Here is a 27,527-nt window from a genome sequence, read left to right as displayed (position 1 = left end):
TGAAGGAGGATCAGGAGGACTGGAGAGGGAGAAGGTAGCTGTGGAGAGGCTATGATCAATGAAAGGGTATAAAGCACAGGATGGCAAACCTTTTCTTAAAGGGCCAGATAGTAAATATTTTAGTCTTCCCAGACCATATGGACTCTATCAAAGCTTATCAACCCTGTTACTGTATTGCAAAAACAGCCCTAGTTAATATGAATATGTGAATGATGGGTGTGGCTATGTTCCAGCAGAACATTTACTAGCAGACACTACCAGCTGGAATGGGTGCCCCTCCTGTGCTCTGTAACTTGTCTAAGTGCTGCTTGGCCTCTAACTCAACAGTAAGATTCGGAGACAGCAATTATGCTGCTTATCACCAGTAAGCCATCAATCACAGCTGGCAAGGGAGAGGAAGTCTATGTATTTACTGACTGAATGAATACAATAGCTGCTGACTGAGCAACTAAACTACTACCTAGCATGATGAATGGTACTTGGCAAACAGGACTCAACAGAAGGTGGTGAATGCAGTATTTACTTCTAAAATTACTATTAATGGGCCTGGCACTGTGCCCAACACATTACAGACTCAGTAACAGATAGTGAATCTAAGTCTACCTAGAGTTCAAGGCCAGGTCCAGAGCCCCCTGAGCTTCAGGTGCACAGGACACCAAGTTCAGACCTTCTGGAAACTTTGAGTAGTCACCTCTGCACAACAAGTCAAAGCAGCACAGTAGGCCCCACTGCAGGGGCAGGCCAAGCAAGCCCCAGTAGTACTTACGTAGAATCGCAACAGAGCCCCATCTGAATTGCAGCACCAGGACCTCCTGCCCAAATACTCATGGGCTGTGTTGAGCAGCATGAGGGAGGATGGGAGCATGGGTGTTTCAGCCATCACTGGGGAAAGACCAAACCAACAGTGAGTTAGTGCAGGGACACATGAGGGAGCCGTAGGCACAGTCTCTCCTTTGTGAGCTTTGCTTTCGTTACCAAGGTAGCTACAGATTTTTTGTTTCCTTTTTTATCTTTTTGTCTTTTAAAACAAGTAATGACCTGATTGATTCTAGTAGGCAGTTCAAATTAAACAGCAAAGTATAAAGAAGAATGTTTCATTCACTAAGCAGACATTTGGTGAACAACACTACAAGCATCTTTCTGTGCACATGAGACATTTTGAAAGAAATAATTTGAAACAACAGAACCCATACTACATACACCATTTCTGAAATAAAAAAATTCTTATATTTAGGTCTATTTGAATATTACAAAAGAAAAAAGAACTATCAAACTTCAGTTAAATGTTTGTTCACCACTGGAACTATAACTAGTTTCTTTAAAGATCCCTCAGTAATTTTGAAACTCTGGCACATAACCCATTAGTGGGCTTATAATTAACATTTTTAAAGAGGATAAGAATAGAATATGGTAGAATAGAAAATACTAAAGGAAATCACACCCAGTAGAATAAGGAATCTTTCACAAAGATATGAAAAGCACTGGTTTAAAAGTCAGAAAATCATTAAGAAGTTCAAGCCATTAGATTTTTTATGGGTCTTTTAGTTTCCATTTTCAATAGCATCAAATGACAAGATGAGTGATAGCTTTGTAACACTTCCTTCTATACCTCCAACTCCCAATTTTGTTGTATATATTATTTGTAGTGCTTCAATGTTTATAGCATTCACATTCTGTTCTGCAGCCTTAATTAGCCTGGTTGCTTTCTGGTGCTCATCACAAGTTCCTTCCTATGGCTTTTTCGTTCTAATTCGTGTTGGTTTCCTGACTTCATTTCTCCAGTAGTGTTTTTAAGAATCCCTGTTTATAAATGTCTATTACCACTATAATTACAAACAACTTGCTTAGATTTAGATATCTTAGGTCACACTTTCTTTCCTTGAGCTGTGTAAACATATAGCTATCACCCCAACCGCCCTGAATGTTGCTATGGAGAAACTGGAAATGAGCTTCATTTTTTTGTCCCATAAAGATAAACTGCTTTTTCAGTTTAGAAATCTAAAACCATCTTTACTCTTAAAGTAAATTCTTAACCAGGATTATCTTGATGTAGATTATGTATATCAATTTTTCCTGATATATACCATACACTTTGCATCTGAAGATTCAGTTTTCATTACAATTCAGATAAATTTTCCTGTACGAATACTGGGTTGGTTGCTTCTCCTGTTTCAATGTTGAAGTCCTTCCATCAGACACCCATTTATCCTCACTCTGGACCATCTTTGTTTTCCATACCTGTCACCTCATCTTCTGTCCAATGCTCTTAATTACATCCACTGGTTTTAGTTTCAGTCATATTCATTCTGCTCCTTGCTGTTTTGGTTTATCAGTTTATAATGGTGAGATCCTCAACAGACCAGCTCAGTGTCTGCTTCCAGAGAACTCAATATGACAACACCCTACACCAGATCCCTCACCACCCAGTTAGAAGCATATTTCACCCTAGGTGCCTTCTCTCAACAGTCTGGTGACTGGAAGATGGTAGGACCTGCTGGCCCTTCCTGACTCTGCCAGGCCCAGGGAGATAAGGGAGGGCCTTCCCTGCTAGCCCATTCTCTATAAATGAGGATATTAATAATATTTCCCAGGATTCTGCCAACTTACCATCTTCCCTCAGTTCTACTAAGGGTAGAGGAGGGGACAGGAGCCATACCTACTACCAGTACACCAGAATCTTTTTTTCTTTATTGATTATAGAGAGGGAAGAGAGAGGGAGAGAGAGATAGAAACATCAGTGAGAGAGAACATGGACTGGCTGCCTCCTGCATGCCCCACACTGCGGATAAGGCCCATAACCTGGGCATGTGCCCTGACCGGGAATCAAACTGGCGACCTCTTGGTACATGGGTAGATGCTCAACCACTGAGCCACACCAGCCAGGCCAGAATCTTTTATTTCTTTCCTTGGCCTACATTTTCAAAGTTTATGGCATTTCATTAATCCCCTTTTCTTGTTTGCTTACTGGCAATTTTTAAGAACTATTTTTTTTGCATAATTAATATGGGGGAAAGGAGACCCTTATGCCAGGAGTCTTTTTATGTTATTTTCATAAGTAAAATAATAAACATTTATAGTTGTAAACCTTAACTTTCACCATTAAAACTCTTTAGGAAAACATAGAGGAATAAGTGGTACAGAACTCTAAAGATATTTGTCCTAGAAATTAATTTTTTAAAACAATTTTTATTTTTAAATATATATTATTGATTTTTAGGGAGAGGGAGCGGGAGAAAAAGAAATACTGATGTGACAGCACATTGATCAGCTGCCTCCTGCACACCCCCTACTGGGAATCGAGCCCGAAACCCAGGCATGTGCTCTGATTGGGAATCTTTTTGGTGCACAGAACAACACCCAACCAATTGAGCACCACACTGGCCAGGTCTAGAAATTAATTTTTTTTTTTATCCGTACCCGAGGACATTTTTTTTTTCCATTTTTTTGTTCAGATAGAGTGGGAGGAAGAGAGAGAGAGAGAGAGAAAGAGAGAAACATCCTCATGAAAGGGACACATCAAGTGGCTGCTCCCGCACGACCCAACCAGGGCCAGGGACAAAGTGCAACCAAGGTACGTGCCCTTAGCGGGAACCGAACCCGGGTCTCTCTGGACCACAGGCTGACGCTGAGCCAAACCAGCCAGGGCTAGAAATTAATTTTAAAAAAATCAATTTAGCAGAAGCAAAAAGGATGCATGAGGTGTTCACTGAAATGTGACCTGTGAGAGAGAACTACCGCAGCCAGTAGAGCAGGAAAGCAGGGCACCTCTCATCAGCATTATGAGACTATGGAACTTTATGAAATAGGGTATTAGAGTCTTTCTCAGTCTTGCCCCTTCCCATGTCTATCCAAATGGCCCAACTCTCTTGTGTCTATGCTGTTCCCGTCTCTCCAGTGTCCTCCTCTGCCCATGCTCTCCCCTCAGGCTTCAGCCCAACCCCCACCCCCACCCAGCAGGCCACTGACTTGGTGCTGTTGGTGTTTCTGTCTGTCTCCTACCACCTGTCAGAGCCTGAAGTATCTTATTCACAGAGGTCTGACATGCAGTGAGGAGCTAATAAGTAACTTGGGAGTAAACAAACTTAGACAGAGGGTGAATAGAAGGAAACATGTCACATGTTAACTCCGTGGTCACTGGAAGAGGGTTGGTTTTCTTTCCTTTCCACTTGTGATTTTTCAAATTACTGAGGGAAAATCCCCAATAAATTTAATTTTCAGCTAGTTAAATAAATATATAAATAAATATGTATATTACAATCACAGTCTATGTATTACAAATATAAAGTATATGTATTTTGGCCAAGTTTAGATAGAAAATGTAGGAAAATCAACGGGAAAAAATCATTTGGTAGTATAGACAATCTTTGCTTAAATGTCATTTAGCTGTTATGTAATTTATGCAATTTTCTACCACTTCATTGATAGCTCATATGCCATCTTCATGAAGGGTCCAGCTCGCCCTCTCCGACCTCTCCATTCATAACGACTACTCTGCACTCAGCATCTCCATGTGCCTGCACTGATTTGCCCTGGCAAGTGATGGCTTTATTATTACATTTTGTCCTCGGAACAACCTTCTGGGACAGGCACCATTATTCCCAGCGTGCATACAGGGAATAGAGGCCGAGAGGTTATATGATTTGCCCAAGGTTACATAGCCGAGAAGTGACAGCTGGGATTGGAACCACACTGCCCTCCAGCTTGTCCACAAGCCCGGCCTCACTGGCCCACATCCAGGAGGAGCCGCAGGGTGCAGTGGTTAATGCAAGAGCTGGCACTTGGCTACCCATCTCATAGGGCTCTTCCGGGTATAAGGCCCTTCATAAGCACTCACCATGCTGTCACTTCCTCTGCACTGCCACCTGTACCACACGTGAAATACCTCACACACCCACTGACTCTTGACCCCATTGCACAATGAGCTCCCTAACGGAGCCTCTGCCTATGTCCAAGTGCCACAAAAAGGCCTGTCAACTAAGCCCCAAGCCCACTCACAGCACCTGAATAGCATTGCAGGACCCTGGGGCAGAGGCAGGAGGCAAGGACACAGAGGTCAATGCCCACCCCCACCCAAACCCACTTCCCACCACCTTCATCCGCTGAGTTCTGAAGCTGCTGCTGGTGACACAGGGAATGGAAGGTGTCCTCTTCTTGCCAAATGATCCGATGAAGAATGATCCAGGGCAGCACTGAGGAGACATGGGGCTCCTTGGGTTCCTCCTGCACAGCCATGCTGTAGTCAATGATCTGGGGGGATAGGGTTGTTCAGTAGGGCCAGCTCTCCCTCCCATCCCCAGCCCCAACCCAGGATGAGTCCTCAGGGCAGAACAGGGATTGGGACAGGGGAGTCCTTCTCCACTGTTTTGATGTGGGAACACTGGCACAGCAGCATCCCAAACAGACGACCACAGAACCCAACAACAGAGCTATGCCCAGGCTACCTAGGAGCCAGCTCTGACTATCCTCTTTCATGCCACATGCAGTTTCTACTATGTGCTGGGCCCTGCGCCGGACATAAGAGTCACAGAGGTGAACAGGGCACAGAGGAGTTGACAGCTCCGGGGGAAGAGAGCCAGAGACAAGCCACATGAGAGCCATGGATCAGTACAGTTGCTGCAATGAAAGCAACTGAGAGCTGTAGTGGTGTCGCAGAGGACGGGTGGGGACAGAAGAGGAGCCCTTCACAGAAGGTTTCCAGGTAAGTGGCTGTGGGGTGCCCAATCCCCAGAGAGGGCAAGGAGTGGGGGCAGAGGACAGGTGTGCAGGCAGAAGTCCCAGAGGTGGCCAAGAAAGCAAAGGTGTGGATGGAAAGGGAGGCTGGTGGATCAGTGCACTCTGGGTGACAGGGACCCTGGAGGTAATGTGAAGGGTGCAATGAAGGAGAAGAATTCACATTTCCGTTTTGGAAAGGTGCTTCTGTGGCAAGGTGGTGGCCGGACTGAAGGGGACATCAGACAGCCACACCTGCTGTGGCGGGGCAGGGCAGGAAGGAGCCAGGGGTTACCTGGATGAGGTTGTTGGTGAGCCGGATGAGGCTGGTGGCAGAAGACAATTCCTTCAGGATGCTGCCACTGTTGTCTGCCGAGAGTGTCTGCTCGATGCCCAGCAGCAGCTGGGTCACTGTGGCCACCCATTCCTCCTTGGCTGCAGCCTCACTTGCATTCACCATCTGCTGGACTGCCTCGTTCAGAGACACATCGGAGCACTCAAAACACTGCTGGTGGTCCTTCAGCCGGAGCAAGGAATCCTAAGTACAGGAAGGTGTGTTGTGAGAGTACTGAGACAACGCTCACACCTGGTCTTTAGGACTGAGGGGCAGGTAGCCAGGGACAAAGACACGAGGGGACGTCTAAAGAAAAGGGGAAACATACACAGCTATCTGCAAGGGCACACGGTGACCTGTGTGCAATCACAGCATGGCAGGCCACCAGCCAGGGAGCTTTCAAAAATATGCTTAACTTCTATGCTTCAGTTTCCTCATTTATAAAGCTGGACATGGAGTGAGGACACAGCCGGCAAGAAGCTAAAATGAAGCTGAGTGACTCCACCAAATCTGTCAGCTCTGGCTGTGCCCCAAGTCACCCAATCACGTGTTCATCCAGTGCCATGGCTCTGGAGGGTCTCAGCAGGGGAGGGCAATTGCCAGGAAGGGACTGTCTTGCAAGGAGGGCCTGAGCCAAGGCCAGGGCAGGGGCACTGGCTAGGCAGCATTGAAGGTGTGAGGTGGAGCAAGAAACCCTCCTAGTCCCAGACAGAATTCTCACTGCACCTCAGAGGTGCCATGAGTATTAAATGAGCTGATGTCCATAATGCACTCAGCACAGTGTCCTGACATGAAGGAGCTCTCAGTATGCCACACCACACTCTGACTGCTATTTTAAAATCTCCTTTTGGGGAGCCATCACTTTTTGTCAAACTCCCTTTCCTTTTGCTCTAAAACAAACCCATTTAAACTCCTTGGGTCTCAGCCTCTTTCATTACTATGCTAGTGTGTGGAGGAACTCAGCCTGGCTGTGAATTCACAGATCTGGCAGGCAGCCTGTTAGACCCACAGGAGGCACCTGCTGCCTGGTGCCCTATCGGGCTCTGACCTCGCCACAACTGAGGCCCAGCAGCGGCTCCTGCCTGCCTTGGCACGTACAGCCACCACACACATAGGTGATACAGACAGGTGTGGGGAAAGAAACATCCAAAACTGCCTTTGGTATGTGCTGCAACATCTGAGCAGAGATCAAAACCACCTCTAATTTAAAAGCCCTAATTGCCAAGGACACAGGCCTATGTTTCTTTAAAGAAAACAAGCACTCTAGCAGGAGGCCACTGAGGTGTGAAGGACCCCTCCATGCAGACATGGAGCCCCCAAAGCCCTAGCTGACCCCTCCTGATCAAATGCCAAACATGCAAGGGGCAGGGGGCTATCTTCTAGCAGGATAAAGACTACTGACCTTAAACTGCAGCCAGAGCTGCCATGAAAGTCAAAGACAAGACAAGGACCTGCCAGCAGCACTCTAATGTGACATAAGCCCGAGTGCTTAAGGCCAGAAAGAACTAAAAGGCCAAAAAATAACTGCCAACAATGAGGAGACCAAATCACCACTATCAGAAATAATGGGAATTCAGTGAAGTGGCTAGATTCAAAATAAACATGCAAACATCAACAGGGTTCCTAAAACCAGAAATGAACTGTTAGGACACATAGTGACCAACAAAGAGGTATGCTCAAATCAGTAACCAAAAATATTAAGGACTCGTCCTGGCTGGTGTGCACAGTGGTTAGAGCGTCAGCCCATGTACCGAAGGGTCGTGGGTTTGATTCCAGGTCAAGGACACATTCCTGGAGTTACAGGTTTGATCCTGGGGCCCCAGTTGGGGCACGTGCAGGAAGCAACCAATCAATGTGTCACTCTCACCTCTCTCTCTTTCTCTCTCTCTCTCCCAACCCTTTCTCTCCCTTCTACTTGCTCTAAGAATCAATGGAAAAAATACCTTCAGATCAAGATTAACAAACAAAATGTTAAGGACTAAATATCAGCTTAACCATAAGAAAACTATACAATTATTTTGAAGAACTTTCAAAGACAGGAGAGACAGCCATCACTCTCTGGAGAGAAGAATTCCAAGACAGACCTCCACCCTCTAACAGCTCGATGAAGCAACCTAAATGCGAAACATGAAACATTAACACCGCTAGAAGAAAACAGAGGCAAACAGGTCTTTTTGTGTATTTGCTGACATGTTTCTTGTCTGACTCCCTTGTAGAATATAGGTTCCATTAGAGGTGGCTTCTCTCCTGTCCAGTGCCAGGCACACTGTAGGAACTCAATCCATATGTGTGGAATGAGTGAGTGAATATTTTTCCATTCTTGGAAAGGCTATCGAGGCATAATGAACAAAATCACAAACATTTGAAAATGTCAAAAGATTTGACAACATAATTCAAAACTTCTGTATGTTAAAAAAATATATACACAAGCTACAATTAAAAAGCAAACATCAAACTGGAAAAAAATATTTGCAACGTTTGATGAGAAAAAGATCAATATCTTTAATATGTAAAAAGCACTCCAAATCAGTAAGAACCACCCGACGGGTGTGGCTCAGTGGTTGAGCGGCAACCCAAGAACCAGGAGGTAGCCAGTTCAATTCCGGGTCAGGGCACATGCCCAGATTGTGGGCTCAATTCCCAGTGGGGGGCATATAGGAGACAGCCAATCGATGTTTCTAACTCTCTCTGCTTCTCCCTTTCTCTCTCTCTTTAAAAAAAAAAATGCCCTGGCCAGTTTGGCTCAGTGGTTAGAGTGTCAGCTTGCAGTCCAGGTCCAGAGGGACCCAGGTTTGGTTCCCGCTAAGGGCACGTTTCTCGGTTGCAGTTTGTCCCCAGCCCTGGTTGGGTCGTATGGGTGGCAACCACTCGATGTGTCCCTTTCACGTCGATGCCTCTCTCTCTCTCTCTCTCTCCCCCTCCCACTCTACCTGAACAAAAAATGGAAAAATGTCCTCAGGTGAAGATAAAAAAAAAATCAATAACAAATCAGTAAGAACCACCCCTAAAAGGAAACTGAGCATAAACCAGGAGCTTCCATGGTACTTGGCCCAGGCCTTGCCTCAGTACACAGTATTGCTCAGCGCCTGTCTGAACAGTAGCTCCCCCATCAACAGGGCATCTGCCACACCCAGAAGTTACAGACTACAGGAGTAAGACAACATCTGAGCCACTGGGACCATCTTACAAAGGCAGAAAGAACAGGCTTCTTTCTTCCTCCTCACCTAATGGCCTCCCTGGGTACACCCAGCTGTCCCTCCCAGACACCGCCATGCGGACCCTTCCTGCACCTGCCATGGAAACTGAGGTCGGACAAATCTCATCTTGGGCTGCCTGACTTCCTCTGCCCAGAGATGTGCCTCTCCTCTCTGCTTCCCTCCTTTCCCTTCCAGAACCAACTCTTTCCTTCCCTTTCACCAGGGTAGAGATGCCTCCATTTGTTCCCACAGTTGAACCTCTTAACTATTTCCCAGTTCAAGAAAGTTAATAACTACAATGTCTCAAGTAATCTGAGAAAAAACCTGAGAGAAGACCAGGCTCTTTTTTCCAAAAAGAAGGAAGAAGACCTGATAAGATAATAAATATAATGTGATTAGTGTGTGAACCATAAGGGACCGAACACTAGACCACCTAATGCTATTAAGCACATCATTTCTATCATCTTCCCTGTCAGTCTCTGCACCATCCGTACTTCCTGAGGATGGTGGCAATGATGATAGCTGGCACCCATATGGCACTTGCTACAAGCCAGGCATGGTGCCAACACAGACTAACTCTTATAATCCCTACAAAGGCCTCTGAGATAAGGACAGTGAACATCCCCATCCTAGAGTTGAGAGAGAAACTGAGGCACAGAGAGGCTGAGTAAATGTCCAGCACCCAGCAGATCCTGGTACCCAGCAAGCCCTCAGTAGGCATGGAGGAAGTCGAGAGGGCACATGAGCTTCAAACACCATACTGGTGTTCCTTTCCTTCAACAACACAATCATACATGGGTATTTATTTAATCTTGATTCTTTACATTTACAGATATTTTACCCATTTTTGTATCTACTCAGTAGTTCATTTTAAAAGTAATTTTAAAAGCCAGGCGAAGGAACAAACAGGTGGATAGATGGCTAACATCCTGACTATTCTTCCTTCTCTTCTGCCATGCAAAAGTTCAGAGTCAAGTGTGGGCTCACCTTTAGCCATGTACAACCCTAAAACCTACACTCATAAGTTCCAACTTTCTCCCATATCTTCTGACTGGCTTCTTCCTGGGTGCCAAGTTAGCGGTTTTTACTCCCACTTCTCTCTTCTAAGTTTTCAAGGGCCACCTCAAAGCCTCCAGGGAATAAACCCACAACAAGCAAAGAAGGTACGAGTGGGTTAGGGGACATGGCAGCATGCACCTGCAGCAGCAGCAGTTGTGCTGGCCTCTCTGGAATGGATGTCATAAACTCCAGGTGCTTGGCCCGGTCAAACCCACTGGTGCACAAAGTGGGGCGGAGCAGATGCACGACAGCCTCATAGTCACCAGCCTCATACAGTCGCTGAATCTCCTCCAGAGACTGGCACCGCTCCAGTGACTTCAGGTTCTTATCAATCTGGAAGAAACCCAGAATTGCTGCCCAATAACAAACCCTTCACATGCACTCTGAGTCCAGCCAGTGTTTGCATTTATCAGACCCAAAATTAGACTCCCCTTAACATATCAGCATTTACATTAAGTGAGTACTTTATAAAAGGTATTTATATTAAGGTCAAGGCATTCAATTCTTTAAAAAATAAACATAACAACAAAAACTACCCAGAAGTAGAGAGGTTCAGAAGAGTGTCTGCCAAAACAATAGGGCGGTCTCGTAGTCAGCTCAGCGAACCACACCAGGGGAACCACGGGGCATCAGGTTGCCAGGGAGTCAGTGAAACCAGGGCCAAAGTTCAGAATGCACCTTTAACCCACAAAACCCTCTCCTCACAGGAGGCCTGTTGTGGCCCCCAGGATGAAGGCAGCAGGGGAACTGCACTTTGCCTTGCCCTGAAACAACTTTGCCAAAGTTTGAAGGCCTCTCTCTGCTAACATGGACATGTCACTGACATGGAACTGCATGGGTCTGACACTGCACAGTGAGAACAGGATGAGAACCTGACAGAGCCTAGCATACGTACCATGCTCCTCTGACCCAGCCCCACAACCACACCAGCACTGTTCTGCTTCTGCTGGCATTTCCCTCTAATTTCACTGGGATTGCTGCCACACAGCCCAGAGAGCTGAGCAATAATCACTCTAAATCATGCCAGCAAATACCTCCACCCTGCCCCCTGCCACATGGACAAGCTTACCATCAGGGAGGTGTGCCTCTGAGTCCAAGGTGGCCTTGTGTGCTAGAGCTGCCCTCTCCCAAGCCCTTTTATCCTCCCCAGGGAGGAAGGAGCCCTACTCAACATGGGGACTATTTTCCTGGTCCTCAGGGACAGGTGGAGCCTGGTCTAACTGGGCCAAACCAGAATAAATCTTTGACCAAGAAAAACACCATTAAGAAAACTCCCACTCACCTCCTCCAGGGAAACAACCGAGTCGTTGTGGAGGTTGGGGAGCCGGATGACAATGTCTCTTTGCTCAGCCCCTGCCTCTGCCTGGATGGCAGTGGAGCTCTGGAGCATTTCTGTGCAGATGTCATAGTTCTCCAGGGCCTGTTCCATGTCTCCCTGGTCAAAGGAAAGGCAGGGAACAGGGGCAAGGAAAGGAACTCACTCTGCTGTGCCAGAAGCCTTACCTTCCTAATCCCATGAGAGTGAAGGCACAATGAGGGCAGTTCAATCCAGTTACTGCTATGTCCCCTGAAAAGGGATCCAACACATACTGGGGGCTCAATAAGCATTTTTTGGATGGATAGATAGATGGAAAATCAGGTGAATGAATTCATACCACAACTCTAAGGGGGGATATCATTAACCCCATGTCACAGGTGAGGACACTTCAGCAAGGCTGAGTATCTTGTTCAAAAATCATGATGATAAATGGCAGAGCCAGGAATAAAAGCTAGGCCTATCCTAACTCCAGAACTGACTGTGGCACTCTTCCACTCATTCTACCACAGTACACCAGGTATCACCATGCGTGAAGGTGCTGGGTAACTGATAGTCCATCCAGGCCCTCCAGGCTCCAAACGGAAGCTTTCTGAGAATTCACACAAGATAGGTAGTTAATTCCCTTCTAGAAAGCTCTGCAGCCATTTGTGTACTCACTCAGGCTTTCTCAGGAAAACACAAGCAAAGGGTCAAGGCAATCTCAAGTGAGGTTTCCTTAGGGGGCACAGGAGACCCCTTTCAGAGCTTTGTTATGCTGCTGTGCTTTATAAACTAGTGGCCATGCTGGGATTTCTGAGCTGCTGAAAATTCCCTACCATGTCCCACTTCCTTGAGTTGAGCCCAGTTGTAGGGCAGGTACCACAAAAGCATACACATACATCCTCAACAAGGCATCCAGCTCTCTTCTATCCCTTTAGGTGCCAGGGCATGCTCCCCAAGCAGCCAGTCACAGAACGAACCTGCAGTGCCAGGAACCGAGCTTTCAACCAATACACACGGACCACAAACTCCAGCCAGCCATCTTCAAACAGGTCCCGCTGAGACGAGGCAAATGACAGCTGCAGGAGGTCACCCAGGAAGTGGGTTCCCGGGAAATCAGGCCCAAACCTGCCATTCACCACACCAGCAGGGCAGTTCCGAGGAGACACTGAAAACAAGTCAGGCCAGAACAAGTCAACTTCATGTGCAGGGTCAGGTGGCCTTCTGCTCCCCAGGGGTCGCCCTCAGCCCACTATCTGGGGAAATTATTGAGACACATAAATTGTCACATGATAACCTGAGAAAACTAAGATCTCACTTCCTTCAATCCTGAGTAACAGAAAAGCAGGTAGGTGGCTGCTAACCACTTCTTGAGTATCCAAGGGACTTCTCTGAGACCCTGGATTTTTCTAAGCCTGACAAGCCAACCCAGGAAAGGTGCCCACTGCAGATTCAAGTCTTAATTCCATGTCTCAGCCCTACCACGTCCCCTCCCTCCTAAATACTAAGGGTTCAGAAAGTTACCCCTGTCACAGAAAACAGAGTGCCTCCTACCCGCAGAGCTTCTGCCCTTGGTCAGCAGCCACTGGTCCAGCTGGAGCTCCATGCAGGAGAGAGACATCAGCATCATGTCCTGTATGATAGACACCAAAATATCAGGAATGGAATCACAAAGAGTCATCAAAGGTAGGGGATGGAACAAAACTAAACTAAAATGTACTTCATTCTTCTACCTACTTCCCATTTAATAAATGATAATCAGTGGCTACTTGCCAGGACATAAAAAGAAACATATGCATCCACACTGGGACAACACTTGGGAGGAGCCTGGAGACCGGTCTTCAGTCCTGAGGGACTGTCACATGACAGAGGCAGCCCTGTCACCTGCCGAGTGCCAGGCCAGATACTGCATCCACACTACAGCTCTCAATCCTTAAAAGTATCTGGAGTCAGCACACTGTTCCCAGAGCACAAAAGGAAGCAGAGGCCCAGCGATAAGGAGGCACTGGCTAAGTGCAGGCACAGCTGGGAAATGACCAACCTGTTTGTCTGAGGACCAACGTCTCAGCTTCTCCTGCCATTCCACACTGCCACCAGGGGAGCAGCTCAGCAGTCCCTGAAGTGTCCCAGTGGAAGCTGCACAACCATGGAATATTGACCCACATGGCCCTAAGCACCTGCCAACTCCAAGCTCTTTCACCTTCAGTGCCCCAGCCAGAAATACCACCAGGACGGGTCCTGAAAGCTCCTAGTGCTCCCTCCTCAGCATTCAGCCTTCTTCCTCCACTGGGATAAGGGGCCAGAGCACCCTAGGCACACCTGAGCCCTGGGTGGCAAAGTGGAGGAGCCTGGAGTGCAACAGAGTCTATGAGCAGACGTGCTCAGCCCCTACTGCTGGAGGCCCCACTACTCCTCTAAGCAACCCTGCTTAGCCCCTGCACTTCTGTTTTCTCTCCCGTTTGAAAATCAGTAACAATCCCTTGAACCTCAAACATAGCCAAGTCATAACTTTCCCCAGCCTCTCTGCTGGCTCCGCCATCTCTGTAAACCACCCTGTCACCAGCCCCAGGCTTGGGCCAGCCCCAGAAGTCCTCCCCATACATCCCCTCACTTCCACATTCAGTTCATCTGGTCAGCTCTGCCTCCAGAACCCGCCCCACCCCACCCTCCACCCCCTGGCACTGCCATAGTTCACTGAATAACAGACTCTTGAGGACCCTGTGCCCACTCTCACTCCCACATTTAGCCTCCACTCAGTTACCAGGGATCTCTCTAGGCATAAACCAGGTTCCATGATTTCCTGCTCCAAACCATCAGGAGCCCTGGTTCCAGGCCCAGAAGTCAATGCAGCCAAACAGACCCAACACAGAGCTCTCCCCAACCCCAGAAGGTCCCTGCACCCATCTCCTAGTCCTGGTCTGACACTGGCCCTCGAGAGGCCCCCGACCGACCTTGATGTGCTTGTTGCTGCAGTCCCTCAGCAGCGGGTTGGGCAGGCTGGTGCTGTGCCTCCTCCAGCTGTGGTAGATGCTGAGCACAACCTCCGCCAGGCCCGAGGGCCACCTCAGCAGAAACTTGTGGCCCATGCCCTTCAGGTAGCGCATCATCAGCTCCAAGATGCCCCCATTGGTCAAGTTCTCCAGCAGGAATGCATGCACATCCTGCTTCTCTGCCCAGGGAGGGAGAAACAACCTGACTTGAATAAAGGACCTCCTGTGCCAGGGTCTCCCACTATCTTTGGAAGAGAGGAGAGCAATGACAGGAGTGGGGTGGGAGCAGAAGAGAGCCAGTGTCTCCCACATGGTGGTGCTGAGGTCAGGCTGTGGGGTTCCAATCCTGGCTTCAGCCCTCACCAGCTGAGAAAGCCTCTCTGAATCGCCAGGTCTAAGATAGGTATTAAAGGGTTGACCTCCAAGTGCTGACATGTGCACTGAGTGAAATAGTGCACAAAAAATACAACATGCACTCAATAGTTGTGTCAGATACATTTGACTTGCAAAGCCATGCCACTGGGTTTCACCTGAAGCACACATCCTTCAGGGAACACAGTTAAGTATGAGCATGGTCAGACCTCCTAACTAGCCATGGAGCTCAGGCCCGCCACAAATCCAGGCAGCACCTTGACCATACTTTTAAAACACACCCAGAACCATTCTCCCAGAATAAAACCTAAACAGGTTATAGGATGACAGGAGAAAGAATTCCCCACACTGAATGGTCACATTGTTCAATTTCTCCTACCAGATTCCATGAATGTGGCTGAGTCAAATGACAGTCTATGAGGCCCAATGCTTGGGAAGCTTTCCAGTTTGGCTTCTGACTGAACTTCATAGTTATTGAAGGAGTCATCTTCCTCCTCAGGGTCCAGTTTTCTTAGCCTGCATGAACACCCAAAATCACAAAAGCCACACCACACATTCTGATCCCTGAATCCTTATTAGAGAAAAAAATGAAATCTACACCAGGGAGAAAAAAACTATAAGTGAGCGGCAGGGTCCAGAGGCCAGGCTTCCAGGCAGCTCTGCCTCTCCAGGCCGTCGTGAGCTGGCAACTGGTCTGTCTTCTCACATTCACTCCTTCCATCGACAGACAATTACTGAGCACCAGCATGTGCCAGGTACTGCGTTAGACATCAGAACACAGCCAAACGTGTGGCAGATCATGCCCTCAGAAGGCTTACCTTCCAATGAGAGAGACAGACAATATGCAGATACACAAAAAGAAAGACCCCCCCAGTCCGGCCAGTGTGACTCAGTGGTTGAGCACTGACCCATGAACCAAGAGGTCGCTGGTTCAATTCCTGGTCAGGGCACATGCCCAGGTTGCGGGCTCGATCCCCAGTAGGGGTTGTGCAGGAGGCAGCTGATACATCCTTCTCTCTCGTTCATGCTTCTATCTCTCTCTCTCTCCCTTCCCTTCTCTCTAAAAATCAATAAAAACAAATTTAAAAAAAGAAAGACCCCCAAATAAAGACCAACCACAGCAGGGTGCTTGTCATAAGGGACCTCATTTAGATAAGTCAGGAAGGTTTCTGAGGGGGGTAATGTTCATGCTGACACTGGAGGGGCTGACCATGCAAAAAAGCAGGCTAAGAGCAAGTACAGAGGAATAGTCTAGAAGAACACCTGGGATGTTCTAAGACCTGAGGGGAGCCCAGTGAGCAAGGAGAAAGTAGGTGGGTTTACGAAGTATGGGGCGGGGGGGGGGGTACATCAGGCACTTCTGAGGCTGGTCTCCCCATGGTTTCTCACAGAGTTTTAGAACATCAGAGGTCTCTCCCAGCAGCACCATTCTTTCCAACTCCCTCAAAGACCATGTCTTAGCATCCTTGTCGATTCCTCTAAACCAAGCAGCCCTATGGTACACAAACACTCCAGGCACTTTACAATGTCTTCATTCACTTATTGCACACCACGCCCCCAGGGTGACTACTGCAGGCAAACGGTCACAGTGCTCTTGCCTGACCACTCGAAGAAGCAGATATAAAAACCACACAGGAACTACATTTCAAAATAAAAAAGGCTGGCTGGGTGGCTCAGTTGGTTGGAGCAGCATCCTGTGCACCAAAAGACTGTGGATTCGATTCCTGGTCAAGGCACATAACACAGGTTGCAGGTTTGATCTCTGGTCGGGAATGTGTGGGAGGCAACCGATCAATGTTTCTCTCTCATATTGATGTTTCTCTTTTTCTCTCTCTCCCTTCTTCTCTCTCTAAAATCAATAAAAACATATCCTCATGTGAAGATTAAAATATAAATATATATACATATATATACACATATATGTATATATGTATATGTATATACATATATATATGTGTGTGTGTGTGTGTATATATATGTGTGTATATATATATATATATATATAAAGGTAGAAACCATTCCAGATAAAGGGCTGGGAACAAGACCTTGGGGTGGGCTGAGGGGCAGATGGGGAAATGGGTCACTTAGACCTCTTGCGTCATCAACTACAGCACCATCCTGTGGCTCTCCCAAAGGGAAACCTGTTCCCAGTACTGCACCTTTGGAGCAAAGGATCAGAGAACACTGCATCCTCTACTTACCGAGAACCCCAATTTTTAAGCACTTCACTTTCACCACAGAAAGGCAACAGAATATAAAAAACAGGTATTTGGCTGTAAAATGGATTTACAATCCACCTAAAGCCTCTTGTTCCTCCTCCACTGGGTGTTGCCACCGCTGAAATAAATTGTCATGAGCCAAAAACCCAGCTAAGGACTCCTGGGTAAGATGCACATTGAAGCCCTGGCCAGTTTGGCTCAGTGGTTGGAGCATCAGCCTGCAGACCAGAGAGTCCCAGGTTCAGTTCCCGGTAGAGGCACATACAAAAATTTTTAAAAAGATGCACATTGAATACACATGGCTACTTCCCAAACTCCACTCTAGTGACCATGAAGAAATAAACAGGTATAAACTCACAAAGACACGGGGGATGGGGGAAGGAAGCCTCAGCAGACAAGAACTGTGACCACCAAATGTTAGAAGGCAGAAAGAAGACAGACCAGCAGACACTGAATTGTTTTCTCCATTCAGCTAAGGGTGGGAGGAAGGGAACATCAAAAAGCCCACCCACTGGCACCATAAACCCCGGATGACTAGGAACTGAGGCCCTGGAGCCTCTGGGAGGTAGGAAGGCAAGGACAAAAGTGGGAGGGCTGGTGAAAATCTATGGAAGGAGCATTGGGGCCCAGGACTCCCAGCTCTAGGTAGCCTGCCCCTTCTCTAAGGAACACTAAGAGCCAGTGAAACCAAGGAAGGATTTACCAACCCATCCATCCTCCACCTTCTCAGAATGTGAGGAAATACTGCTGAACCTGGAGAAAGAAGATAAGCACTGTCCCTGAAAACAGAAGGTGTACCCCTTCTGTGGGGTTTCCCAGTGTCTGTATCCAAGGAACAGCAGCCCCAGACCTCCCAAATGTAGGTGTGAGTGCAGGGGACATGAGTGTGTCACCTCCAGCTCCGGAATCCACTCATCTCCTGAGGGCCCAGGAAGTGCCTAGTCTTCCAAAAGATGCACAAGTCACAGTTCCAGCCCTCAGGAAGTTCAGAGGCAGGAGAGGCAAGAAAAACCCAAGATCCCAATTCAGTGAGATTTGTGCTTTGGTCATTTGCACAGATGTCAGGAGAAAACAAAGGACATGCCCAGAAAGGGTAGCAATGGAATGAGAAACATTGGTGGTATGTGCTGGAAGTTTGTGTGTCTGCAAATCAGCAAGGGTGTGCACTATACCTGGATGGCAAGAACTTCATCAGAAGCTCCTGAAAGTCTACTTTCTCTTCCTTTTTGCACTTGGTGTTTCGGACACGGGCAGACCGCCGCTTTGCTGTCTCCCCATTCTCTTCTGAAATTTTCTTCCGCTTTACTCCCTTCTTAGCTTTATCTCCCCCCGAAATGTCACCTTCACAAAGAGTGCAAATTGAAATCATACAGGGGGCAGAGATATGAAAATGCAGCACAGATGCATCAGTGCCCTTTCAATTGCTGTCAGCATGTTTAATCTTTTTCTTCTTTGACGCTCAAGAAATCTCCCATCTCTTCTTTAACAACAGCATCCTGAGTAAACTTAATTTCAAACTCTTTAACCCTCACACCTTTCTTGAATTCACAAAACCCATAGCCAGACTACTTTCCATGGCTACAGAACACCAATTCTCAAAGTCAAACGTTCCCCCAACCCTTGCCTTTCATGCTGGATGGCTGCAAGAGCCTCTGGGGCCTCGTGGATGAACCTGGAATGGGTTAAAGTAAGTAGCAGCCACACTGACTCTACCACTTGTTCAGGATCCTGAGCACTGAATCGTACAATGTGGGTGAGAGAATCTTGTGAATTATATAGAAAGCAGAGAAGAGTCACACAATTAAGTTAAAAAGTTAGAAACAATCACATATGTGTTCATTCAGAACCCTATCTTTCTAGTGACACAGAAAATCTGAAAAGGCTTGGGAGTTTGTCTGACTTTTTTTTTACAATTCCAATGATGATAAAGATTGATAAAACCATTGAGAAATAGACTACCACATGTGGTGGTAACTTTGCTGACTACTTTTTAAGGCCAAAAAACTCAGACTGTTAGTGCACAGCAGTGCTGAGTGCTGTGGCACGTGGCCAGCAACTGAGCAGAACCTGCAGAGGGACCTGCCCACTCACACATCACAAGCAGGAATAGCAATCTTTATGTCAGGACTTATCAGCCAGGTGTTGAGTGGTCCCAGAGCTGCATCCCTGAGCCCCAACCCCTTCCCTGAAGGGCTTCATCACTGAAATGGCCCCTAAGGAGCAGCAGCCCCAAGAGCAGGCTAATAGGTTTCTCTGTGGGTCCAGGGGCTCTTGCTTAAACCTCAGACCAGGAGTATCAGCAGGACCTGTTCCTCTGGAGAGACCAGACTCATTCCTGCCCAGCAAACGGGGTCTCCCCAGAAGCCAACCCCAGGAGGCCTGCTCACCCATGGGGACACCTGTCTCTAGCAGGCTGGGGCTGTGCAGCGGGAAGCTGGTTGTAGCCACAGGAGAGTAGGAAAGCGCAGGCTCTGTCACGGTCATGGATGAGTTGGCACTGACAGGGCTTGGCTGGATCACGCTGACAGGCGCTACCACCTCAGAGGACACCAGAGGTTGGCTGGGGTCCTGATAGTCAGACAGGTCAATCCTCTTGCCGAGGCTGGGCCGCGGAGGCTCACAGGTAGTGAGGTGGTTGTACATAGCCAGCAAACTCTCTCCGAGGCACTTCCAGCTGCAAGGAGACAGTCACCACAGTTGGTCAGCACCCCATCACAGGGTGCTCTGAACAGGGCCAGCTGGCCTATGGAGAGACAGCACAGCTGGCCCCGGGGCTGCCATCTCCATGAAGGCAGGGAGAGTTGTCATGGTTTTGTCATTGTTGTTATTGACAAAATCTTGAGTCTAACACAGCTGAGGTAGAACAGCTGAAGCAGGGGCAAGGACCTAGCACCCTCCTCCCCTCACCCCATCAGAAGCCCTGTAGCATCTCAACCTCAGACACCTTCAGACTCACCCAGGCATCATAAAACCACTGACTCAATTGAAAAGCTTCTTTCCCACAGGTCAAATATTTAAAACAGTTGTAACATTTCTCTGCTGCCACTGATCTTGCTTTTTTTCTTTTTTTGCAGAGGAGGGAGCTACTAACAAGGACATGGTCTAAAGGAACTAAATGGGCCCTTGGGAGCAGCATCTCAGTGAGTCCCCATGTGGGTCAGAGCTGCTGGATGACAAACCAAGACCCTTGTGTTTTACCGTGTGTTATGGTGTGGTGTGTGTTATGTTGTGTAATGTATTATGTTGTGTTATGGCGTGGTGTGTTATATACTGTGTGCCATCTATTGTGTTTTCTGTTGTATTTGTTGTGCTGTGTATTATGTTGTGTGTTGATATGATGTGGTATGGCATGATATTTCCATCCATCCATCCATAAGCCTTGAATGGCTTCCCATGCTCTAAGGCTAAAAATACCACCCACCCCGCCTCCCCCCCCCCCCAAAAAAAAAAAGAAAAAGAAAAAGAAAATCCAAATCCTCAGCCTGGCCCCATGGTGCTACACAGCCTGGTCTGACCAACTGCCCCAGCCTCATCTCACACCACCCCCACACTCCCACCATGCTAGCTTTCTTTCAGTTCTGCAAACAAAATCACACTTCTGCATACCACAGGGCCTTCGAACAGGCTTCCCTCTGCCCAGAAACACCACCCTGACCCACGCCCCAATCCTTCTGCCTGGTCAATGTCCACTCCTTCATTAGGCTCCTGTTCTGGCACCTAAGCCTTCTGAATCCCCAAAGCAGTGTGGACCCCCCCCCCCCCCCAGTGCTATGTGTCTCTCCTCAGGGTACCCATCAGCTTGGGGCACATGCTCTTTCTGAGTGACTGACTACCCCTGGAATTACCCCATGAAAGACCAGGCCCTGCCATGTTGAGCCACCAGCACAGAGCATAGAACCCAACATGAAGCTGGCATCCAGTATATACTGCAGAAGGAATGAAAAGGATGGTGCTTCAAAATCCAGAATATAACCAAATGGAGGCTCCTAGGACTATAAGGGAGTTCTTACTATTCTTTTCCTGCTTCAGTCAGAGTTACATTCAGACAGGGAAGAATTTGCTCATTAGCTGTGTTGTGTTGGATGCCTTAAAGACACCATTTCATTTACTCATGCCTTGTTCATGCCTAGTAGACACTGAATAGAACAGGGTGGCAAACTGTGGACCTTGGCCTCTTTTATACAGCTAAGAAAACACACACACGCACAAATACACAACAAAGATGGTACCTGGCCCACAAAGTCTTAAGCATTTATCATCTGGTCCTTTATAGGAAAAGTGTACCAAGTCCTGAAATAGATGGTGGTTATTTTAAAAGCCCCACATCCTTTGCTCCCAGAGAGGGAACCCCTAGTCTTCCTTTAATAACCCAATCCCATACTTAACTAGCAAGCACACTTAACCACCTTCAGCCAAACCTATTTCCCTCGTGCTTCCATTTGGCCTTCACCCTACACCATAGAGGGTACTGTGACAGCAGCCCGCAGCTTCTCCACAGCTTCTCTTCTCCAGTGACATCACCACAATCCCTTCAGGCATCATTCCCTCAGGAATTCTGCTCCTTCACTATAATAGATAAGCACCTGGGCCCTTCTAAAACCCCCAACCCTCCTGGTTAGGGAGCCCACACTCAAGACAGGATGGGGCTCCTGACCCAACTAACAAAATAGGGCGAAGATCACCTGACAAGAGTCCAAGAGCATTCCAAACAGCAGCCCTGTCTTCCTGACCATCTCAACACCTGTGTGGGAAGATTCTCCTAAGAAACTCAACATTCAGGAACAGACAAGGGTAGTAAAAATATGGATCAGAGCCAGTCCTTCCTGAGAGTGTGCTAAGTGCTGGCTCTGTGCTAGTCGCCAGATGTTCTGTTTAATTATCACCATGACCCTACAAGAGAGAGATGTTGTCCTCCCCATTTTCAGAGAGTGGCATATAATGTCCCTAGGGCCACCCAGCTAGGGGTGCCAGGACTGGACTCAGGTCTGTCTGATCCGGGACGGGAGCTACAGACCACTGTGACAAAGCCTCTGAGAATGAGACAGGGGAAGGAATGCCTCTGCCAATCCACGCTAAGTTCAAAATTTCAAGATTCGATGTCAGAATTTTAAACACAGAAACTGCACACCAGATCTCACTAAGCGGCTAAATTAAATTACCCCAATTCTAGTGCCCTGCCAATACCAGCTTATCCTTCCCGGGCTGGGGGTGAGGGTGGCTCTCACACGCCATGGGTCTCGCAAGGGTCCTGGAGGGACAGCATGGGCTTGAGAGCTGGGGAACCCTGACCTGTGATCACTCCAGGCTCCCCATTCACCATTTAACTGCTCTGAATCTGGTTTCCTCCTGTCAAATGCTTGGCAAATGTTAGTTTCCTTTGCCTGTAGGGGTGGGGCAGACTGAGAGGGGGTTTACAGGAATGTGGCAGGTAGCGGGGTAAGAAATGGTTTCTTAGTAGTCAAAAAGTAGACCAACACTTCCAGCCATCTGTCAATGTGCCCCCAGGTCCCATCCACGCCACCAGCCTAGAGTCAGTTTCTAAGTCTTGTGCAGGGCTCACCAGGCAAGCCAGCAACCCAGAGATCTGGACAACCTACGTGAAAAAGGGGATGGGCTGCACCAGCTTCAGGTCCGGCTCCTTCTCCCGCACAGTCAGCGCTTGCCTCTTCCTCCGTAGTCCCAGGGCCTCGTCTATGATGGCCTGCGTCTCAGCGGCACTCACCGACACATCGTGGATCGACATGTCACTAATAAGCACAGCATGTAAGACAGGAAGAAATTGCAATACTACTACAAACCAGAGCCAAACCTGAAATTTTACAGTCAGGGATGCAGTTAAGTTAATACCCTTTAATCTATATTAATTCTTCCTACAAATAAAGTAACCACTTGAGTCTGGCCTGGAAGGGCAGTAATTAGCATTCTTAATACCCACATACACTAGAAATGACTAATAGCCTTTGTTCCCCCTGCACTTAAAAATTGAGCAAAGGGTTTTCATTTGTATTAACAGTATCAGAGTAATGTCAGAAAAACAAAATCTTGCTCACTAATTATTTATGGAAAAATGGGTTTTTTTATTCCTCACCCGAGGACATTTTTGCATTTGTCTTCAGATAGAGGGGGAGAGAGAGAGGAGTGAAGAGAAAGAGTGAGAAACATCGACACAAGAGAGATACATCAACTGGTTGCCACCCACACGACCTAACTGGGGCCGGGGACAAACTGCAACCAAGGGACATGACCTTAGTAGGAACCCAACCCAAGACTCTCTGATCCACGGGCCGATGCTCTAACCGCTAAACCAAACCGGCCAGGGCAGCCAGCACTATTTATGGAAAATTTTTAAAGAATTTAACTAGTCCTGGCTGGTTTGGCTCAGCGGTTAGAACGTCGGCCCGCAGACCAGAGAGTCCTGGGTTCGGTTCCCGCAAAGGCACGAACCTTGGTTGCAGTTTGTCCCACAGCCCTGGTTGGGTTGTGTGGATGGCAGCCACTCGATGTGTCCCTTTCATGTTGATGTTTCTCTCTCTCTCTCTCCCTCCCACTCTATATGAACAAAAAATGGAAAAATGTCCTCGGGTGAGGATAAAAAAAAAGAATTTAACTAGACCATCCTGTCCAACCCAACAAAATGTCACCAGACTAGCCAAGCTCACCAAAGTCTATGGTGTCTCCAAATAACAGAAAGGGCGGGGCTTTGGGACCTCGGGTGCCCTTCCACAGACACACACCTCTGTCTGAGGTGGCTCAGCAGTACCTGCCCTCCTGCCCAGACTGTCCTGACAATCTCTGATCAGGGCTCCAACATGGAGCCACTTGCTTAATGACTCACCTGTTTTATCTCTCTCTCCAAAGGTCAGGCCCCTCAAGACAAATGTGAACAAAAGACAGTTTTACAAGGGACAGATTGAGATAAATAACCCCTCCAACCACCAGCTGAGTTCCATGGGCCAAGGAAACACCAGAGGGTGGAGGAATTGATTCAGCTGGAGGGCTAGACACTTGGAGAGGGGAGATAACTGCATCCCAGGTGAGAGTAAAGTGGGAGCCTGGGAGCAGGGACAGGACAGAACAATGAGGCCAGGCCTAGAATCTCCCAGGGACCTGAGATAGTTCTCCTCCTGGGGGAGGGAGAAGCAGAACTGCAAAGGACCTCCTGGGCAATGCTATCAAGCATGAAGGCAAGGCAGGGATGGTACAGAATCTGAGGTGTGTTTGGGACAATGAACTCGGGTAGCACTGGAAGCAAAATCTTGGAAAGGGGAAAGGCGAGTGTTGAGGACGCATGGTGGACATCAGGCTGCATCAAGCAGCCAGAGAAGAGCTGGCAATCACCAAGAGCTGGAGACGGGAAAGAGGGACCGAGGGGAAAGGAGGGCAGCAGCCAGCCAAGGAGGCAGAACTGAGATTAGGCACATAGCCGAGTACCAGTACACAAAGCAGATCAAAGCCAGTACACCAGATGATGAAGGGGGCGAAGTGCAGGGGCTTGTCCTCCAGGAGGATCTGAGAACCAGGTGTATCCACCTCCCGATATTTCCCAGCCACCTGGGAGGGAAGAGGGGCGGTACAGACTTAGGAAGGAAAGAGGCAGGACCTACCATTTAAGGAACATTCGAAGGGAGTCTTTCCGAAGACAAGGCTGCTCCTCAAATATCTTCTCCTTGAGAACCAGCCCTTTGCTGTACCGGCAATCTTTCTCCAAAGCTTTACAGATGAAGTACAGACATGCTGTCAGGGAAAGAAACAGTTATGACTTCTGTGTGCACTCTGAAGCCCTAACCTTGCCAAGTTAATACCAAGAAAACGTTCTTGCTCTAGAATCAAAGAAATGCACAGTAAGCAATAATGAGATCCCATTTTAACTAATTCAATCAGGAAGGATTTCTGAAAATAATACAATCCAACCACTGCTGGGGAGGATGGACTGTACAACCTTTCTGGAGAACCACAGGCATTACACACAATTGAGCTAGCAATCCCACTTCTAGGAATTGCTGTAAAAAAAACCTATGGGCCCAGCCCTAGTCGGTATAGCTCACTGGATAGAGCGTCAGCCCGTGGACTAATGAGTCATGAGTTCAATTTTGGTCAACTGTGCCTTGGTTGCGGTTTGTCCCCAGCCCTGGTCGGGGTCATGCAGAAGGCAACTGGTTGATGTGTGTCTCTCGCATCGATGTTTCTCTCTCTCTCCCTCCCTCCCACTCTATCTGAAGATAAAATGGAAAAAAATAAACTCGGGTGAGAATAAAAAAATAAAAATAAAAACTAAGAGCCCACAAAGATTAGCTAGTGGCTAGTTGTAAAACAGCCTTCCAAAAAATTGGGAAACCACTCAGCACCCCACATGGAAGCCTGGTTAAGGAAGGTTTCCCCAATCCACACACTGGGTAGCTGAGCAGCCACTGCGCAGATGGTTGAGGAGTGTGCTTACTGACCAAAAGGAAGGCCAAAAGACAGCTTGGGGAAGAGGCAGAGGATTAGTCACAGCTAACTACATTTGTACACACAGACATGTTTTCTCTGGGACCACAGTGGGAATAGAGGATAGCCATCAGTGACTTCCAGAGAGAAAACCAGGGAAGCACTGAGCATCTGAACGATACCGGTTTTTAGCAGGCATTTTAGCTGCAGTAAAGCTAACCAAACTAGCTGCAGAGGGAAAGCCTGAGAAGTCTCAAGGGAATTAAGAGGTGATCGGCAGGCATTACCCCCTAGCACCCCTGCCTGCTCATCTCAAATGTATAAATGCCACCTGGAGTCAATTTAACATGCTACTTTCCCTTTTGGGTTTAAATAAGTGTCAAATCTACCAGGGCTCTCACAGATATATGCATCAGGTCAGTCCCCTAAACCTGTTTTTCCTAGAGGACCTAAGTTTACCAAGCACAACTTCTCCTACCATGAGAGGGAGGGAAAAGAACTAAACCAGGTATCCAGGGACAAAAGGCTGAACACTGACAACCCAAGCCGCAGGAAGAACATCCCTGAAAAGATTAAAAGCCTTTGGAAGAAGAAACTGCTAGTCAAAACAGGGTCCCATAGGACTACCACATTCTGCTGGTAAGAGTGAAAACTTGGGCAACGAAGAGAACAAATGTCTATGTCCACCAAAGTAAGCGTACAAGAACGTTCACAACAGCATTATGCAAAAGCCCAAATCTGGAAATAACCCAAGTATCCAAGCACAGAATGCTCAAATTGTGTATGTACATAATAGACTACATAGCAATAAAAAAAAGGCCAAGTGGACCTAGCTGGGTGGCACAGCTGGTAGAAACAGGTTCAAGTTCCCATCAGTGCACCTACTTAGGTTGTGGGTTCGATCTCTGATCGGGACGCATATAGGACGCAACAGATCAACATTTCTCACATTGAGGTCTGTCTCTTTCCCACACTCGCAGTTAGCTTATGCTCTCGCTCTCGTACTCGTACTCCCCCCCCCCCCCTTTCCCTCTCCCTCTCTCTCTCTCAAAACCAAAGCCTTGAGTGAGGATTTAAAAAACAACAGCCCTGGCCAGTTTGACTTAGCAGTTAGAGCTTTGGCCTGCAGACCAGAGAGTCCCGGGTTCAGTTCCCACTAAGTCTATGTACCTCAGTTGCAGTTTATCCCCAACCCCAGTTGGGGTCCTGTGGGTGGCAACCAGTCGATGTGTCTTTCTCACGTAGATGTTCTCTCTCTCTTCCTCCCTCTCTCCCTCCTGCTCTATCTGAAGATAAATGCAAAAATGTCCTTGGGTGAGAGAGAGAGAGAGAGAGAGAAAAGAAAGAAAGAGAGAAAGAAAGGAAGGAAGGAAGGAAGGAAAAAGAAAAGAAAAGAAAAGAAAAGAAAAGAAAAGAAAAGAAAGAAAAGAAAGAAAGAAAGAAAGAAAGAAAGAAAGAAAGAAAGAAAGAAAGAAAGAAAGAAAGAAAGAAAGACCACCACCATCACAAAAGAAAAAAAAAATCCTAGTGAACACCACACCCCACCTAGGTGCGGCTCAGACAGGACAACCACAGCCTAGGGAGCCAGGCTAGGAAGAGTACCCACTGCTGTCTGGCGCCACCTACAGGAGGTTTTTGACAATAGTCAAAGCTCATCTCTGGTGACAATCCAAAGGGAGAAATCCAATCCAAGTCACCTCAGTGGGTAGTAATGACTGGAAAGAGAACCAAAGCAGCCTGCCTTCTAGAGCTCTGCAAATGTTTTGCACCTTGACATGTCTTCACATATACAAATTGATGAACCTCGCATGTACACTTTACTGTGTATATGTTTTACATCCATTAAAAAGATTTAAGCCCTGGCCAGTTTGGCTCAGCGGTTGGAATGTCAGCCGGCAGACATCAATGAGTCGCAGGTTCGAC

At 47.6% G+C, this 27,527-nt stretch overlaps 1 protein-coding gene across 6 annotated transcripts in view; it reads right to left on the bottom strand.

The window, feature by feature from the left end:
• The window catches only part of CABIN1 (calcineurin binding protein 1), a 143,637-nt gene that overhangs the window by 98,995 nt on the left and 17,115 nt on the right, over positions 1–27,527 (bottom strand). For all 6 annotated transcript variants that reach the window (XM_036276178.1, XM_036276176.1, XM_036276180.1 and 3 more), the window contains exons 7-19: positions 24,782–24,911; positions 22,775–22,924; positions 19,565–19,851; positions 18,350–18,518; positions 15,338–15,474; positions 14,548–14,765; positions 13,151–13,229; positions 12,577–12,764; positions 11,582–11,734; positions 10,438–10,632; positions 6,005–6,247; positions 5,091–5,247; positions 767–882 (exon numbers count right to left, since the gene is read on the bottom strand). In XM_036276178.1, the coding sequence (XP_036132071.1) occupies positions 767–882; positions 5,091–5,247; positions 6,005–6,247; positions 10,438–10,632; positions 11,582–11,734; positions 12,577–12,764; positions 13,151–13,229; positions 14,548–14,765; positions 15,338–15,474; positions 18,350–18,518; positions 19,565–19,851; positions 22,775–22,924; positions 24,782–24,911 (2,222 nt within the window). The remainder of the gene's footprint in view (positions 1–766; positions 883–5,090; positions 5,248–6,004; positions 6,248–10,437; positions 10,633–11,581; positions 11,735–12,576; positions 12,765–13,150; positions 13,230–14,547; positions 14,766–15,337; positions 15,475–18,349; positions 18,519–19,564; positions 19,852–22,774; positions 22,925–24,781; positions 24,912–27,527) is intronic.

Source organism: Molossus molossus, unplaced genomic scaffold, assembly GCF_014108415.1.
Source record: "Molossus molossus isolate mMolMol1 unplaced genomic scaffold, mMolMol1.p scaffold_m16_p_22, whole genome shotgun sequence".
NCBI lineage: Eukaryota > Metazoa > Chordata > Mammalia > Chiroptera > Molossidae > Molossus > Molossus molossus.
The sequence above is the reverse complement of the archived record's forward strand: the minus strand, read 5'-3'. Positions and strand labels throughout refer to the sequence as shown.